Source organism: Barbus barbus (assembly GCF_936440315.1).
Source record: "Barbus barbus genome assembly, chromosome: 24".
NCBI lineage: Eukaryota > Metazoa > Chordata > Actinopteri > Cypriniformes > Cyprinidae > Barbus > Barbus barbus.
This window is the reverse complement of record NC_136752.1, coordinates 22,559,546-22,578,663: the sequence shown is the minus strand read 5'-3', so window position 1 is coordinate 22,578,663 and position 19,118 is coordinate 22,559,546. Positions and strand designations below refer to the sequence as shown.

Sequence of the window (19,118 nt, the reverse complement as noted above, 5' to 3'; positions counted from 1 at the left end):
AAACTGCAACTATCAACATACAGTTTCATTTATGGTGCCTAAATCTGTTGAACACAAGTACCTGGAATGCATACAACTACATGGTATGGTATCTCATTGGGTGCTCCATATAATATTATCCTGTGCAGGGAAATAATTTAAATTGATACAGCTGTGAAAATGTTTTTGTTTCAAACATATAAAAGAATCAAAATATATAATGTGAGCTTTTTGATGAACATGATATCATTCCACATCAGCATTAACCAATATATTTGATATCTTCCAATAATGTTAATAACCCTTGCCTTGTTTTTATTTCAGGTACAAATCCAATGAAGACTATGTTTATGTGCGTGGCCGAGGCCGGGGAAAGTACATCTGTGAGGAGTGTGGGATCCGCTGTAAAAAGCCAAGCATGCTGAAGAAACATATTCGCACACACACAGATGTCAGGCCATATGTCTGCAAGTTCTGCAACTTTGCTTTTAAAACAAAAGGTGGGTTTTCTGATACATTTTCAATAACCAATACATGCAAATGCACACACAAAATTAAAAACAACATTCTGTAATTTGACGAAAACAATGATTTTTTTTTGTGGACTTAAAACATTTGTTTGTACCATACTGAACAACAGAAGATCTCTATACTATTTAATGAGAATAAATTGCAGGTCAGACATCACTTTGGGCATGCCAATGCAAGTAATTAAAACACTTTAAAATCTGTTTTCAGGAAACCTTACGAAACACATGAAGTCCAAAGCTCACATGAAAAAGTGCTTAGAGCTTGGAGTGTCAGTGACATCAGTGGACGAGACGGAAGCAGAAGAACAAGGTACTGTATGATTCAGATTCTGCATACATTTTTGTTTAGAGGAGCCAATATTGCAATATATGTTGGCATCTGGAAGTAGTACCAGTACAGGAAAATTAGCCTAATTAAAAACAGAAACCTTCTACTGCCAGTGTTAAATAAAATATTCCTAAATAAAACATAAAATTTTCCCCCATTGTGATCGCATGTTCTATCAAAGGGAAACAAAGAACCCCAGCGACCTTTCTAGGCCAACTGATATTTAGGAATAAAATAAACACAATTTGCTATTAAAACACTTCAAACAATGTTGATTAACCTGTTAAAGTCAGTTGAGAAAATGTGTTATTGTACTTTTCTCCAGACACCACTGAGGAGGTCCAAAGAGCATCAGAAAAGATTGGCATGTCAGAAATAATGGCAGAGCACCAATTCTCTGACGCTGATGACTCAGAGGGTGCTGAAGAGGATGGTGATGAAGTTGATGAAGATGAGGATGATGATGACGAGTATGATGGTGATTCAACGCCGAAGACACGGTCCCGAAGCACAAGCCCACAGCCATGTGCCATCCCCTCGCTCTCCATCACTGCAGTCGCCGCTTCACAAGAATCCACACCAGAGCCTCTGGCCTCTGTCTCCAAACAGCCTCTTTTCACTTATTTCACTAGTCTGCCCAGTATTCAGATCACCCAACTCATGGCACCCAGTGAGAAAGCTGGAGAGGCCCAGATGGCAGAATACCAGAAGCTCCTTCAAGGGGCTCTGGGTGAAGATCACAGAAACAGACTGGATGTGCCTAGCTCTATGGATGAAGACCTGGCTCTCTCTCCAGAACACAGCTCATCCTCCTTTGACTTCTCATGCTCCCGTCTGTCTTCACCCGGCTGTGATTCCTCCCCTCTGCGGGAAAACTCACCTTCCTCTAGGAGATATCTGTCCCCTCGAAGGGACCTCTCCCCACGTGGCCGTTTGTCACCAAGGCGAGAAGCGTCTCCCCTTAGGCATATCTCCCCCAGGCGGGATGTTTATAGAAGGGATCTGTCACCGAGGAGGGACCTTTCTCCAAGAGGACATCTCTCTCCCATCTCCCAGACAGGATGGCCGACATCTCCAGGAAGGGATCTCTCAGGCAGACTTTCTCCCAGAAGCCGTAGGGGCATGATCAGACCTGTGTCCCCCAGGAGGGGTCTCCATTATCAAAGCGGCCCATGGCCACACAGCCCCAGCCCACATGCAGAGATGATATCATTAAGCCAAAAGGCCAAGAGCCATGCAGATCTGGAGGTGGTAAGTTAGATTTGCCTCATAAAACTTTATATCTCCAGTCATGATTACATTTTCTAAAACAAATCCAAATGAATATAGCTGTAAACAGTTCACTAGCTAGGCAACTATATCGAATCCATCTCAAAATTACACAGCCTGCATACTTTACACGCGTGCCAGGTTTGGTGAGTTAAAGGATAAAAAGTAATTGTTGTTCGAAGTGAAGACTAATAATAACGATATGCCAGAGGAAAGGCAATAGCCAGCATACAGTATGTTGGATCCTTAATAAAGTATACAAAGCTCAAGTATACAAGTTTGGACAAGTAAATTGCAGTGGTAGTCAGTTAATGTCTCTAACAAACAAACTGCCATCATACAACAGAATGGAGCATTTCTATTTATATTGTATAGTTAAGAACTCCCTGGAGAAAGTGGAAAACTGCAGTGCCTATACAGTGTATGCAGTACAGTAATTCATTTCAGTGCTACCTGGCTTGTAACCATAGAGCTAGGGGGATAATAAGATAAATGAGCAAGGTCTATTATGTAAGCTTGGCCCTTTTTACTGGCAACTGTTGTTTTTTTTCCGTTGCGGTCTTGTTAAATTTTCCAAACTTTCCAAGAGGTCCAGTTTAAATAACTGTGAAACAAGCCCCAGATAAGCAGAATAACAGACAAGTATTTCAAGAATTCTTTGCTAATCTTATCACCTAAGGTGTATTTAGCTTCACAATGATTTATTTAAACACTGCCTTTATGATTTTCCAGGAATATTTTGTAATGTAAATTAACCGTATCTTCCAACTCTTTAGGACCAGCGAAAGACATTGCATCTTCAAGGGGAGGCTCGCAACGCAGATGTCCCCAGTGTCCACCAGGGATTATTTAGCCACCTTCCCCTGCACTCCCAGCAACAGATCCGCACTCCGTTCTCCATGATACCCATTGGCGGCATCCAGATGGTCCATTCTGTGCCCACTTCTGTCACTGGTCATGTCCACCCTACACGCCTTCCCCTGCAGAAGAGCACTTCGGAGGAATCCAGCACTAGCGAGGTGTCCTTCCACCTTTCCGAGGGTAGAGGGCCCACCAGCAGAGGCCCAGAAGACTCACCCCATTCCCACGAAAAATTCATGTCCCCCAAGGCTACATCACCTTCCTCACAAAAGTCACGAGAGGACAGCACCGACATGTCCGACAAGGAGAGCAAGCAGGAAGAGTGCATCCAAACGTGCACTAAGGCGATTGCCTCGCTGTGCATCGCCTCCGAAGAAAATCCCGAAAAATCGACAGTTCCAATTGATCCTTACCATCAGCACACATTATGTCATTCACCCGCAGCTCAGCAAGACTGTGCGCTGAGAGCACAGCACTATTGCAGCTCAGAGATCAGTCACCCCCTACACTCCAGAGCAGAGAGCAGTGTGTCTGCCACATCAAAGACTCCCACAGCAAGCCATCCCACTCTCTACAACACAGAGACGGCAAAGCGAGCGTCTGGCCAACAGGGCCGTGGAGAGAGGCCAGCGACCATAAAGAAAGGCAAAGATTTAAAAGACCCTATTAACAACAGGTGAACAAGGTCGAAGAGAGAGTGGTAAACTATGCTCACACATTTTATACTTACACATGTACATCCATGTACACACAGAAAATCAGTCTCGAAAAACAAGTGAACTGATTCAGTGGTTTTAATGTACATGTATAGCATGCCTTTTATAACACGGTTTGCTATCTCAACTATAATTACTTTCTTATTTAAAGTTTCAAAGAATATACATATATATAAATATATATGTGTTAAATTATATATGAGCCTGACCAAAATTGCTTATGGACTTTGTCTGGTACTTTTCAAAAATGTACAGATGTGTGTGCCTTTACTTTTTGCTTATATTCTTATAAGCATTAAACAGGAAGACATGTAAATATATATCGAGTTTTGTGTATCCCGCTTTGTAATAAATGCAATTTACCGTCTTTTTGGACACTTTCGGTCTGAATGATGTGAAGTATCAATACATGTAAGGTTGCACTAAAACATATTTTTATATGTGTGAAATTAAATGGCTTTTGTGTACAGCATTGATTCTATAATACTATTTATTGTATCATGTTTCATAAATTGTAAATTTTTCTTAATGTTGTGGATGCCTTTTTTATGTAAAGCATGGGTTTTGCTATTGCTTAGAGCAAAAAATTATGTACATGTAATATGGCTTTATATATTTAGAAGTATGTGTGCATATACTTCTCAGTAAACGCGCTTTATTTAGAATTATATATAATTTAAGTAAATGTTTATATACCTAGTATACAGAAAAACGATATATCTGCACATGTTTTAGATTGACACCCACATACAGTATGGTAGTTGGTTCTAAGTGCTTGTACCCTTCTCTTTCCTATTGGCTGGTAGGCTACACTAGTTGTGATTTCACCGTTCACATTTTAAATGTAGAACTGTTAAGCATTAAGTGAATCAACTTTCGCACTTCTGCATTTCCTCCACCACTTATTGAGGTAGATGTGAAAGGTATTTTGATCTTCTGTGAATTATGTTGCTTGAAGTACTTGACTTGTTGATGATTAGTATGGGGAACATTCCAACAGATGTAAATACCGGATGCCTATGGTTCTGTAGACGCTCATAGCCATACATATTCACACATTGAAGGAGTTTGTCAAGGGCCACGTCATCAGTCCGTAAACACTTTTATAAGTGTACATACAAAAACTCCAATACTGAGAACTCCTAAAATGCACCTTATGTTTCCTAAACCTTCCTAACGAGTCCCAAATTATACCACTTTTAGACTGGGATTGGAAATACAGATTGTTCTTTCTTTTTTTTTGGAATATGTTTTGAGTTGAAGCAACCTAACTCAACTGGAGTATGGAGCCAGTGCACTTGTGTGTATATCTGTATTTTGTATTGTGTGTATATGGTCTATGTAATTGACTCTTTTGACATTTTTGTCAGTAGTCCCTGCTATCCACTTAACTGTATTAACATGTCTTTCAAACCTAAGGTATCAAAAGCACAAATCATTGTATTGAAACAAACAAAAAGAATAAAAGACAAACATAATTAAAAATAAAAAAAATAAAAAGGGTAACTTTGTGATTTTCAGTGGAAAACCAATATGTACAATATCAGTTTTGACGAATCACAGCACAGGTGAAAAAAAAAAAAAAATACAGATTGCTGTTTTCAAATAAATACAACTATGGTAACTTTGCATGTCTGTGGTGTCTTGATGCTTCTCTACTTTTCCAAGAAACTGGCACAAAATACGAATTCTCAAATTCTCTTTCAACTAATGTAAAAAGAGGGGTGAAGAAAGGAGAGGACAAAACAAAAAATTTGAAAAGGATCAGATACACACTCAGATTGAATCTGTCAGTACACAAAGACATCTTGCATTGCTAATTTTAGTAGTTCTGCCTGACTATACATGAAAACTGTATCACCAGTGTTAATACACGTTGACACAAATAGGCTGATGTGACATCTTTTGTGCATCTACCAATTAGATCAACCCACCAATCTTCTTGTTTTCATTTATTTTTTTAATAGTCTTATCAGTCTTTCAAAATTATTTGTAATCTAAACAGTAATAGAAGTAGCTGTAAACTTCTAATAATCATTGATGTGATCATTTGCATACCCAAAATCACATTTTTTAAAAGACAAAATTTAGTTTTAAAGGAAGGTTGATCTTCTGGTCCCTAAAATTTCATAATCTTATACAGCATCGGAACTGGCTAAAATAGCCACACATTTTGTACAAAACGTGTACATTTAACATTTCACATCAACAAACATGGATGCTGAGCCTCTGATTAGAAATACACTGTTGTTTCAGAAGCAGAGCTACAGATGATGGGTGTGCTCCTGTAAAATCTTCATGTCTGGCAAACAGTTATTAAGAGCGTTTGTCAGCAGATTAACCTTTTACCACATCATCCAAAAACTGATCAAGTGCACATATTATGGGGAAAAATTATATGTACTGAAATAGTATTAGCATTAACATTACACAGGTTTTCCTTTGTTTACCATTCTTGATTATTCCCAAAATAAGATGTCATCCGTTCATGATTAACTATGTCGTGTCATATGACCTATCCATTACTGTTTAACTTAAGAATGGAATTGCACTTCCAGAACAATGTGAGGAACTCTTGAGTGTTTTAAGAAATGTGACATGGCCTCCTCCCTATTAATGAACCGTTTCCCACACTTCCCTATATAGAATGATTGCACAATACAGCCTTATGCAACTAAATATTTTTTACAGTGCAAGCAGAAACTCGATTGCAGTCATAAAAATGAGTGTAGCAAAATTCTATACAAGTGCACAGATACCACTGGCAATACCACCCATAATAGCACTCTTAAAAGTCTCAACAAATAGCAGCAGCCTTGTTCAAAACTGATGCTGATTAGAATTAACTGGTACACACGAGCTACAATAAATGTTTGTGATCTATTTAACCAGAATGACATATTTTCCTCAGCTGTTTTATATCTAACCCGCTTCTATACAGATTGAATGTGGAGAAAATAATTGATAATTAGTATGTTAAGTCTGCACATAGGTTGGGGGACCAACCCAAAGTGCTGCCCCCTTCCATGGGAACATATGTTTGAAACATTTCTCCTTTTTTTTTTTTTTTTTAAATAAGGCAGTCTCTTGCCAAGAAGAGAAGAAAACCACAGCCCACATTTTCCATGTGTAGTCAATGTTTCTACACAGCTTTATTCATGGGCGACAGGCACACCTGTCCTGCTGGAGGTGACCGGATGTCATCTCTGATAGACCCTGAGAATAAAAAGATCAAGCCTGGAGAGAATTCTATAGAAACTTACTGACAGGTCTCAAGCTTAATTTAGTGCATTTTCAAACTTCTCACATTGGCAGTAAGTCAGCCACATGCTGCAGTGTTACAGTGCCTATAAAACAAAGTCTGTCTCCTGGTCTTTTCTTTAAGACATACTGCCATCTGTTGGTTTAGATTATTAGGTTTTAGGACTGAAATGTGTTTTTTTTCCTATACAGGAAAAATACAATGCAGAAGAGACATACCTTTAAAATAGCTTGTGCAATTTTTAACTTGTTAATATTTTTCAGATCTACAATTTTTTTTCTGATACTTTTATTCAGAAAGGATGCTTAAAATTATTAAAAATAAACATTTATAATGTTACGATTTGTTATTTTGAATAAATTCAGTTCTTTTGAATGCTGTATTCACTAAAGAATTCTGAAAGAAAAAAATGATCACAGTTTCCGCAAACATTTTAAGCAGCACAACTCTGATAACAATAAGAAATGTTTCTGAGCACAAAATCAGCATATTAGAATGATTTCTGATGTGACACTGAAGACTGGAGCAATAATGCTGAAAATAATGTAAATGCATTACAGGAATAAACTACATTTTAAAATATTTATAAAATTAATGCAGTCTTGATAAGCATAACAGACTTAATTCTCTCTCATTACAGTAAATTACAAAATACAAATTAAAATTATTTTATATATATATATATATATATATATATATATATATATTTATTTAAAAGATAAAAACAGGGCCAAAAATATTTGTATTTATTTTTATTGTTATTAATTATTATTATTAAGTATACTGGGCTGAACTATAAATCAAGGTATTAGGTATGAAATATGCCAGTGATCAAGAGCAGACAGGCAACTTGTGTCTATGTTTGCTATCAGTGGTCATTAAGGAATATACACTAGCACTAAACAAGCACTAAAGGAGTGGATCATTAGGTGATGTGGTTCACCATACTGACCATACTTGGCTGGGCCTCTCTGTATATTGAGAGGGCCGACATGTATGGCTTGGCTGGAACTTCTGAGTCATAATAAGTACAAGATGTAAAGGAGACAGCGACGGTCTCAAAGTCAGACTTATAGCACTGTTTACTGTCTGTTCCCTCCAGCATTCTCTTGGGCTGAAGGGCTTCTGTAAAACTTTCCAAAATCAATTTATAGGCATAGATTTTTTCTCTCTCTCTTATCATGGAAGTACTTCCTCAGAGATTTTCTTGCTGTGTTAACTAATTGCTTCTTTGCTGACATGTATCATGTGTTCAGCTGATGGAATATTACTGTCATATAGTGCAAGATGATATCATAGCCTTTTCGCTTGTAAGTCACTGAATTTCTGTACTGTCAGCTCTATTAACCATGGCAGATGTTAAAAGCAGGGTCGGGTGAAAGACAAATTTATTGGACCATTTCCATTACAGTGGGAAGCATTTTTTCAGATTATTGAAATGTTCTTTACACTAAGAAAAAAAAATGGATAGTTCACCCAAAAATAAAAATTCTGTCATCATTTACTCACCCTCAAGTAGTTCCTAACCTGTATGAATGTCTTTGTTCTGCTGAACACAAAGGAAGATATTCTGAAGAATGTGGGAAACAGAGCCGTTCTGGGGAACCCTCGACTTCCATAGTATTTTTTTTTTTTCCAACTATTGAAGTCAACGGTGCCTCAAAACAGCCTGGTTACAAAACTTTCTTCAAAATATCTTCTTTTGTGTTCGGCAGAACAAAGAAATTCATACAGGTTTGGAACTACTTGAGGGTGAGTAAATGATGACAGAATTTTCATTTTTGGGTGAACTATCCCTTTAACAGAAAGGTTCATTGGGCCACCCAAAATGGTTCTTCTATTGCATTGCTTCAAACCCTGATTGGTTTGTGAATTCTGAATGGTGAATGAAGTGTGGCAGCCTCCTGAGAAAGTAAAGTTAAAAAGTTCAATTAAAACATCAGAAGGAAGGATGAGACAGAGGAAAGCTGCTTTCTAGTCAGAGGAGTTTAAACTGCGATCACTGCTGCCACCTTTAAAAGTGATTCATTTGGAAACACTTGGGGAAAGAACAACATCAGTTTTTCTTTGGTGGCTTGTGGAAAAGCTGTAGGCGTGCAGATACATACAAAGAGGTTACTTTCCATCCATAGACTAGGGCCAAGGAGACAGAGCAGGAGTCCGGCCAAGCGCAGGAGAACCATTAATGCAGAACTCTAAATCATTCCACTGATGGCCTCAAAGGCATCATGTTTTCGCAGGGCAGGAGCCAGGAGAGGATGTTTAGCTGTGCTTAATCTCCTCCTGGAGGTTTGCCTTTGATCGTATCTTGTACATTATGGACATACGATTCCACACCCGAGCAGAATAGAGACGTGTAATTGTACAGTGGCAGGGAGGAAGTACTCAGGCAGGCAGGCAGACAAGCAGGCGGACAGTAGAATTGTAGGGGTAGATGCGAGCTCAGCAAGACCTGCATAGCATATGGTGAAAAATCTGTTCTTCGCTGTTATTAAGTGGCTCTCAGGCTGCCTTCAGCCAAGGCATACCCAGTAAGCCATGGCAGACACAGAGCACTGTTCTTGCAGAGCTGACGCATTTTGATCCAGTTGAGCACTGTAGGGCTGCCCACCCTCTGATAGTCCATTATAATTAGAACACTTTGTCGTCATCTTGCTGTACACTGATGGTCTCATAAATTGCAAACTGCCAATTGCACTTTTTTAGCACAGTGTAAAAATATTTAGCATGCCGTTTACAGTAAACTGTATATACACAGTACTATGTAAAGTCATATAAGATGTTCTTTTTCAAATATTGTAATAATTATGTGAGGTTTTTGTATGAACAGGAGTTAAAACTATTTTTTGTTAAGTTTGTCTATTGTCTGTGTGTGTGTTTTAAGCAACACACATACATAGAAAGAAGAAATCTAGAGAGGTAAGTCATTAGACAAAATTTGCATTTGTAACCACTACTTCCGATGTTTCCCCTCAGAGAAATTGGCCAATAACTCTTAAAGACTTTTGCCTGAGCCCAATTATCTAAATATAGCCTCAAAATCTTTTCGGTATTTCAAGTTGCAGTTGACCAACGTGTGTTTTTCTGGTTGCGTAATTACTGTGATTCAGCTCAAAAATAACATAATTATCTTCTGCCTAACCTTTAATTAGTTTTGTTGTCTTATCTAATTCGTATGCTCCATAAGTGGTTTTATGGATTTATCAGAACAATTAAAATGCTGATATATAGATTGTCACATTGGACAAATTAAAGCATTTATGAACTCGTTTAGCAGCATTAGTGGATGGATGCAGAGGGATGCACACAGGTGCTTTTTTCATTTCACTATAAATTTGAATTATGAAAGGTAATTTTGTTATACTCTAAAAATGTTTTTACAATTTTGAATTTTCTTGTAAAACTTACCTCAATAATCATTCACTTTCATTCTACAAAAGAGTGTAAATAAAACACTCTTTTTGAGGTCAGTGAAAGAAAGTCACATAGTTGAGAACTAAAGATTATTAAAAAATATTCATTTTAGCGTGAGCTCTCTCTTTAAAGAAGGTTTTGGTTAAATGTCAAACAAATTATTGTTATCTGTGCCTGACGAAGACATGATGGTCGAAATTTTGCAATAAAGGAATTATTTATGGAGCAATCAATTCAGTGTGCGGACATTACATTTGTTCCTTTACTATAAACAAATTATTGGCTTCAAGGCTGTAGTGAACCTTCATTAGGTTTGAAAAGTTCAGGAGTTCTTGGTGTAAAGCAGACAAAATCGGTACCTGACAAGCTCTCATGCTACCTGGGATCGAAATGATGGCTGACACTCTCTCAAAAGCAACTTCCTATAAAAGTCACCACCTCTCCATTAGTGCTGTCACCCAACAGGCCCGTGTGGAACAGCATTCACTCTGTAATCAAAGGTAAAATGTGTGGTTTTCAGTAAGAAAGTGTCTCAGATTGAAAAAATGAAAATGACACCAAGCTTATTTTAGTCTATGCATCCGGCTCCCAAGTTTCCAGCTGGGATAATCGGCAATAAATCACATTTAATTTCCCTGAGAATGTGTGTCCAAGCCCAGCACTAGAACATGAGACAGGATGTGGTAGACCTGTGTTAGCAGCATTTTCAGCAAGACAACCATGTGCTCGTACATTATGTTTCACTTTGGAAAGAAGAAAACATTAGCACTTCCTGACCTGTGACAAGCTCATGTATTGTTGCATTTATGTACAGTACATTGTTTCCGACAAAGCAGTCAAAAAATACTTAACTTATGATTCTTTAAAAACCGTTGTAATTATTCAGAAGTTAAGAACTGAAATCCAACAATCCAGCACAAAGAATCTAATCCCAGGAAGTTACAACAGCTTCAGGCTGTATTTCTAATGTAAAATTGCTTATTTGACAAACGTAGCACAGTTATTGTAAAGCATAATGTACAGTTAGCCAGTCATTATCAGAGATTTTAATTAAAACTACATTGTTATACACAAATTAATCAAAGAATTTGTCTTTAAATCAGTAATTAAAGCACTGAAGATAAATATAACATTATAACGTGTTGCTGTAAAACAGAAAGTCAATGAAGATCTAAATAATTAGGCTATATGAGTCATGCCAGCAAGAAATGGGACTGCATGTTCTATTACATAAACATTAAATGTACATATTTACCTACATGGTTTATGCCCAATGCAGTTTAAATTCATGTGGACATTAATCAAACCTGCTTTTATGTAAGACTGGGCTTTCCAAATAGTTCAGGTAAAACACTGAAGCTCTGACTTTTCATTGCTGCTTTGCGCGGGAATCTCTCACCTTACTTCTTTAAACAGGGAAAAACGCGAGAAAACATTTTTTATCCATTGTGCTGACCAACAGGTTAAACATGGTTGTCGAGTCAAAATACTTCATACTGTACTCATTTTCGTTTGATTAAGATACCTACCTTTGCAAATAGGCCTAGTAACAAGCAGCTAGTTTGAACGCTTCATCTAAACCCCACATCTGAACACTAGGTGGAGTCATAGAGTTCCCTTTTTCTGTTAAACCCACTGATCTATAATAGAGAATTATATTATATTATATATATATATATATATATATATGTATGTATATATATATATATATATATATGTATGTATATATATATATATATTATATATAGATCAGTGGTTAAACCTGATCAATCGCCCATTGTAGGAAGTGATGTCACGTTCACTGTCCATGCCTGATGTCTGAAATCGTTGATCATTTTTAATAATTATTTTTAAACAGTATCTCTATCTGCGTATACAAAACATGACGAAACTGAAATTAACTCATTTCAATACACCAATAAAATAATAAAAAATATATCATAATTTATCATTGTGTGTGTGTGTGTGTGTGTGTGTGTGTTGATGCTAAAAGTAATAGAAACAAGCGATTGTTGATCATTGATGACTGATGCATACCTCAGCAGGTATTGTGGTCAAATCCTGAAAAAAAAGAAGAAGAAGAAAAAAAAAGAATCAGCATTGCCTATATTATTAGAGGCTTAAAGGGGGGAGTGCAGCTGAGGGTGAGTGAAAGTCCAGGGGAGTGTGTAAAACACTGGTTTTGAAGGTACTGGTTTTCAGGAGCAAAAGTATTTTAATAGCTTAATTATTGTCTTCTCTCAATAATATTTTACTTTTAATGCATTTGCTGGCTCCAGGATGGATAATCATGAACAGATTGTTTCAGGCTTGCTTAGCAAGCTAACAATAATTCTGTTGAAAAGTTTATCAAGCTTTCCTCTCGTATAGAGGTCAGTGTTCTGTGAAAACAGAAAAGTTATTGATTTACTGATTGATTTAGTCAGCGATTCTGCATGCCATTTGACACTTCGAGCAGTTAGCCAAAGTCTCACGGTTTTATTAGTTTAATAAACACTTATTCAGCACTTGTACATTGCTACAAAAGATACAACTTTTTTTTAATCAAATAACCAATGATTTAATGTATTGTGATTTGAAATGCAATAGAGCAACAAAGACTGGCACAGAGTATTCAAAGAAAATTTCCTCGCACTTCGTCCTCTGCCAGAGATCAAGCATGTAATATTTTCTTGAATAAAAGAAAAAACAACACTTAGATTCTCATTAAAGTTTCAGTTGAACTTGCATATGTAGTGGGGCTGTGTCACATAGTTCACAGTTCAATTTCAGAAGCATGAGCATTCTGTTCAGACAGTCTGTCAAACTGTTCATTATGTCTCTCCCACAGCTGCAGGAAGAAGCCGTTTGTAGCTCTGAAGTTCTGCTTCCTCCTCCACAGCACCTCACCTCACAGATCTAATTGCTGTAGCCAGGGGCTCTGTGACCAAATATGTTGTTTTGTGTTGTGCCCAGCCTTTAATTATCTCTCCTGAATGCAAAACTAAGTGACTAATGAGAAGTCAAAAAGTGAGCTAAATAGAACTATGGGTGGGAAAAAATAACCCAACCCCTGTGGTGTTGCATAGAATACATCACTTTGCCCCCCTTGCGATTAAACGACAGGCCCAATTGAGGACCATTCTCAACAACTTTCACGCCACAGTTCATATCTCCTAGCCTGCAGTGAAGCTCGTGTCCCACAAATTTTCAACAAATTTGAAATGATTATGGAAGGAACTTCCAAAAATGAGAGCAAGATCTGTTTCTGAACTGCAGAAAATGTTTAACCAGTTAGAGGAACCCTCCACAGTTAAGAGAGTCTGGCATGCAGATGCTTATATTGAGATGTTTCAATTGGCTTTTTATTGTTTTAATTAAGATGGAGGTTTACCACAATGGGCTTCCCTTGGCTTGGGAAAAAGACCTGGTCTGTCTAGGTTTTCTACTTTGAAAAATATGGGTTTCCTCTCCAGGCTGTAGTTTTGACTTTGTTCTTCAAGCTTCCATTTCTAACATAGCATCAGGAAGGAAAAAACAAGAGTGCGCAAAAAACTCCCATGAGATGCCAGCTCACCCATGAAGTGGAACTCAACCCATCCATTTATAATCTGTGATGCACCTCTGACTGTGTTGGAAGCACTCGATGGAAACAGACAATGTTGAGATACCTTCTTTCACAAATGTTTCCACTAGATTTAGAGCATCTATCCGAACAAAGAGTACAATCTCTCCCCCTCTCTTTCCCACTGACACTCACATACAATGAGTCTTGTCAAACACCTGTTCTTAGCATTGTGAAGAACAGCTTGGCAGGCTGATCCAAAGAGGGAGATGGGGGGAGGAGGGTGTGGTAGGCTGGAGGTGTCTAGAGAGTCGCAGAAGTTTCTGAGAAACTCCACAACCTGCTCTTTTTCCCCTCACAGCTTTCCTCTCTTCCTGTGGATAGACATCCAGGAGACAGGCTTGCCAATTAACATACTGAGCATCTTTGGAAAGAAGCATTATGGAGTTTTCCTTCTTACTTTTAATAAGTGTGGTTGTTTTCATATTGGAACAACAAGGTAACTATCATCTCTCTTATATATATTATATTATATATTATTTTGGCTTTCTGTTTAAATCTTGAACTACTATGTGAATATTTTCCTATCTGAAAAAATGTTAATCTAGCTTACATACGATTTTATCTAGCAAAAGCCAACTCTGTTAAAATTTCATTATCAGATTCTCTCTGGTTTGTTCTTTGCATGTGAACTGTATTTTCACACCAGTTATATATTCTTGTAAATGAAAGCGATAAACTATTTACTGTTAATGCTTAAAGAAAAATATTTACTCACCCTCATATTGACTCATGCCTGTGTGACTTTCTTTCCTCTATGGAACATAAAAGATTTTTTGAGAAATGGTTTGGTTACCAATATTCTTAAAAATTATCTTCTTTTGTGTAAAATTTTGACAGAAATACTTTGACACAAAATATATATTTGATTGTGAATGGTGCTATGGAAAAAAATATATTACAGAAATCTTTTTGATAGATTTCTATTATCATTTTTTAAATATATAACACCAGTCCCAATATGCACTTAGTTGTACAATAGTAGATTGAACTGTTGAATTAGGGTTAAATGTGGCATAAAGTGCTGTTTAAGCCATTTGAGCACGTAAGTGTGTAAACTCCCCATGAGTAGGCCATCTACCACTTCTATGGACCACAGAACATGTAACTTCCTTCATGGTGGTGCAAAAGCAGCGACAGATGCCTCAGAATGGTCTTGCTTTTGTGCTGTGGGTAGGCTTAATTTTAATAGCATGCAGAGTTCATAGCCAGAGCAAGCTGTCTCTGTAAATAGTTCAAGCAATGAATTTCAGACACTGACTATGATCATTTCTTTTTTACACGTGAAATTTTCTTTAATCAATTGACATGGTTGCAAGTTGGCTCACAAATTAACATAACAGAAAGATTTGTTTTTGAGCTCTTTAGTTTCAGCATTGGATGTATATGTATGCAGAGCAAAATACTAGGATATTAGGCTAGGATAATATACTGTATAGCAAAGTATTGTTATTGCAGTTAATTGCTGGGAATACTTTACCATTTTCCTCAGTAGTTTCGAGTTTCAAGGCCAGTCTCCTACAGGACAGAAATGATCCCAGCTTTGAATTTTAATAACAGCAGTCAAACTACTTGGGATTAGTAAAGGTTTACATTGTTTTGCTAGCATGTTAATGCTAACAACTGGAAACCTGTTGCTGTTTCTTTGAGTGAGATGGTCTGGTTCACTGTTGGTGGGTAGGATTTTACGTAATCCCTTGCTTGTCTTTTACAATTCTATGCTGATCCACCTTGGCAGTCCTCTCTTTCTTCAGGGCACGGGTCACAAAATTAAATTTTTCTTGGGAAAATAAACTGTCCTGAGAGGTGCTACAGAACTCGCATTAGCATCATTCCAGTCATTCCATCTAGTATCATACCATATTGAACTAGTGAATTCTAGCCTGATTAAATATTACAGGGATGAAGAAAATATTTCCCTCATGACTTTGGGTTGGATGGTATAAAGTCAGTTGCATGTGAATTATGTCAGGCATTTTAAGCAGACATTCCAATGGATTTGTCAAAAATTCCAAGTTCCACATTATTCACTCAGCTACTCACTGTGATTAATTATCCTCACCTGATATATGAAAACTAACCCCAATGCTACACCGGGTAACCTCAACTGACGCCTTCAGGATGTGGATGACAACTGATTTCCAGCCAAGTCAGACCAATTGTTGTGTATTCCACATCGAACATCCATGGTTAGACCCCCATAACCTTGATAGTGATGGATCACTGTGATCACTCCCAGATCACTTTCCACCAGACCTGGGCATGCAATTTCATCCTTTTCTATAAAGCCTTACAGCCTGAGGCCCTGTTTGCTTGACTGAGCACCTTAGAAGTCATTCCAGTTCATCCATCTTGCTTCATAAAAGAATTTATCGTTGAACTTTTCTGGCAATTGAAAGTCCCTGATGTAAATACCATCATACTTGTTCTTTTGTCTTTCTTTTCCTTTGAGATCTGTTTGTCTGTTGAAGAGTTACCATGTTGCAGATGAGTGCGAGATCTGTTTTTGATTCAACTTTTAAAACTCCAACCATCGGAAGCTGTAGTGGTGGTTTGCTTTGTAGCATCTACACGTGCTGCTGGAATCCTAGAGGCTTAAAATGTGGTTGGCCACAGATTCGTATTTGCTGTCTTCTTTAAACATGGTCCACATGGGCCACTTGGCTTTTTATTCACCGCAACCTTAATGAAGCTCAACCATAAAACATTTTGTTTTTAGTTTTTCTTCATTTTTATTATTTTGTCAATCAAATGTCAAATTATCATTTGATCATTATTAATACTGTTGCATGGCAATTCACTTCTGGACTGATAACCTATGAGATCAAAGCTACATGAAAACAAGATTTGTCCGGGAATCTTCAGGATTAAAACAAAGTGGACCTCGAAGACACAACAGTGCTGAATTGTTTAGACAGCAGCAACAGCTTAGACATGTTATGTCTCACATCATCAAGTGAAGACTAATATTTTGACAAATTTTGAGGATTTGTTTCAGGTGTAACACATCAAAGCAAAAAGTCTTAGGCTGAAAATGGGGATCTGTAAATTGCTAATAATGTAGCTTTCTGAAGGCTGCATTGATAGTGTTACCCCATTTATTTTTACGGCAACTATTAACATTATCATTTGATCAAAAATATAGTAAAAATTGTTATAGTAAAAATATAGTAAAAAGCTGTTTTCTGTTTTAATATATTTTAAAATGTAATTTATTCCTGTGATGGAAACGCTGAATTTTCAGCAGAGATTATTCCAGTCTTCAGGGTCATGCGAATATTTATAATGTATTGATTTGGTGCGTAAAAACATTTCTTATTACTATTAAAGTTTTAGGATTCTTTAATGAACACAAATAAAAAATAACATTTAATTTGAAATAGAAATCTTTTATAACATTGTCTTTACTGATTTTGATAGGTTTTTTTTGTTACCTGTTGTTTAAAGCTCTTTTCTTTGTATCTGTCAATCCCAGGGTCCCACGCAAACAGAAGTCCATCTGTAAATGCTACTCCACAAACTCACCGTCGTGAAAGACGCTGCTCCTGTGACAACCTGAAGGACAAAGAATGTGTGTACTTTTGCCACATAGGAATCGTATGGGTCGATACGCCCAGGTACATCAGACAAACATTGATTTGTGAATGTCTTTGAACAGCACATTTTGGTAAAGAGCGAGTTGAGATCTATGGGGACTGATGCTGGTAACCTGTGTGCTCTGCAAGCACGTGTCTGGTTGTATTTAAGTGTGCGGTCTCATTAATGTGGCCCACGCATGGAGACCTGAGGACAGGCAGACTGCCTTTGGTGAAAAACAACCCAGAAGCCAAAGATTGAGAGTCTGGCTCTTGGGAAGTGAAACAAGTGTGAAGTCTTTTATATTTGAAACCAACAGGAATCCGCACACCTGGTCAAAATGCAAATTCAAAGAAGGCTTTCAGTTCTGTTCATGAATTTGAAAGAGTTCTACATTGTGCATAAAATATACATTTATATAGGCTGCAGTATATTTGGTGCAGAACCTTTTGTCTAGTCGAGTTATTAGTAATTAAATTTGATTATTAAAATCCATATTAAAAATTTTAAGGTTTTTATAAAATATTCACTGTTCTCTCTCAGTCAGGTTATTCCCTATGGTGTGGGTTCACTCCAAATGCGTCTAAGACGAGATGTGGAACGATGCCAGTGCACAGACAAGAGAGATAAAAAGTGTGTGTGGTTTTGCTCTTACTTGGATATCCAGCAAGAGTGAGTGTCATTATTCATTTCACTGTATTTGACACACATTGCGGCAGTTGTATTATATTTTACTGATACACTACTTGGTATCTTTTGCAGAGATGAAAATGCCTTAGTCAGGAGGTACCATCCCAGAAACTACAAAGAACGATACAAGTCTAGATTCCCCCAGAGACTGAAGAATCACAAACCAATACAAACAACCTGAGAGAAATGAAAAAAAGCATGTATACTGTATATTATTACTATTTGGGCAGCAAGCCTGGCCATACGTCTGATCATGTGTGCTGTGAATAGTTTACGAAGTATAGTATTAGACAACATTTGTATTACTTTGGCTTGTCATGAAATGCTAGCACCTCAATAGTGACAGTACAGGAGTGATACTGTATATTATCTAACTGTCAGTATTTTGTAAATACTGTAAAACCGTATTGCTTCTTATTGATGTGTAATATATATTGTTTGATGTTTCCAATTTTGTTTCCTTGTAGTGAGTACATTTGAAAATGTATTGATAACAATAGCAGCTTATGGACATTTTATGTTTGACATTAAACATATAAATTGGCCTTGGGAAACGATTTTTGTTTAGAAAGAGGACATTGTCAAAAAGACTGAAGATTGAGTTTTATTTTTAGCCTTGGAATAATAAAAATAACAATAAATACTACTCAGACAAGCAGTTAAAATTTATTAGTGGATATAATACGATTTCTCAGGCAATTGGAACAATTTGTAATCTAATGAATGAACTGAATATTTATTGTAATGTGAAAGGCAAATAATAAAATAAACAAAAATCTAGTCATCTGTGAGCCTTTTTTCCCCCATATTATGGAATATGGCTGAAATATATAATTTATAATTTTGGTTTTGGTATCGACTTTCTTTGTAAATGGTTCCAACTTGCAAT

The 19,118-nt window shown here is 37.0% G+C and overlaps 2 protein-coding genes across 3 annotated transcripts in view; both read left to right on the top strand.

Annotated features, from left to right (window-relative positions):
* LOC306843619 (transcription factor HIVEP2-like) overlaps window positions 1-5,306 on the top strand; it is a 70,712-nt gene extending 65,406 nt beyond the window's left edge. For both annotated transcript variants that reach the window (XM_079375193.1, XM_079375192.1), the window contains exons 6-9: window positions 304-479; window positions 718-819; window positions 1,163-2,088; window positions 2,883-5,306. In XM_079375193.1, coding sequence (XP_079231319.1) covers window positions 304-479; window positions 718-819; window positions 1,163-2,088; window positions 2,883-3,647 — 1,969 coding nt within the window. In that variant the 3' untranslated portion in view covers window positions 3,648-5,306. The remainder of the gene's footprint in view (window positions 1-303; window positions 480-717; window positions 820-1,162; window positions 2,089-2,882) is intronic.
* Window positions 5,307-14,224: 8,918 nt separating this feature from the next.
* LOC306843454 (uncharacterized protein) lies at window positions 14,225-18,984 on the top strand. The gene is made up of 4 exons (XM_079374976.1): window positions 14,225-14,402; window positions 17,439-17,580; window positions 18,083-18,211; window positions 18,302-18,984. The coding sequence occupies exons 1-4, from the start codon at window positions 14,345-14,347 to the stop codon at window positions 18,408-18,410; spliced, it is 438 nt and encodes a 145-aa protein (XP_079231102.1). The 5' UTR covers window positions 14,225-14,344; the 3' UTR covers window positions 18,411-18,984.
* The last annotated feature ends 134 nt before the right edge of the window (window positions 18,985-19,118 follow it).

What these genes read in the sequence shown, in the direction of transcription:
- LOC306843454 (XM_079374976.1), top strand. Translation starts at nt 14,345, where the DNA reads ATGGAGTTTTCCTTCTTACTTTTAATAAGTGTGGTTGTTTTCATATTG. An exon ending in GTATGGGTCGATACGCCCAG is followed by an intron (nt 17,581 to 18,082) that starts GTACATCAGACA and finishes GTTCTCTCTCAG; the next exon opens with TCAGGTTATTCCCTATGGTG. An exon ending in TACTTGGATATCCAGCAAGA is followed by an intron (nt 18,212 to 18,301) that starts GTGAGTGTCATT and finishes TATCTTTTGCAG; the next exon opens with AGATGAAAATGCCTTAGTCA.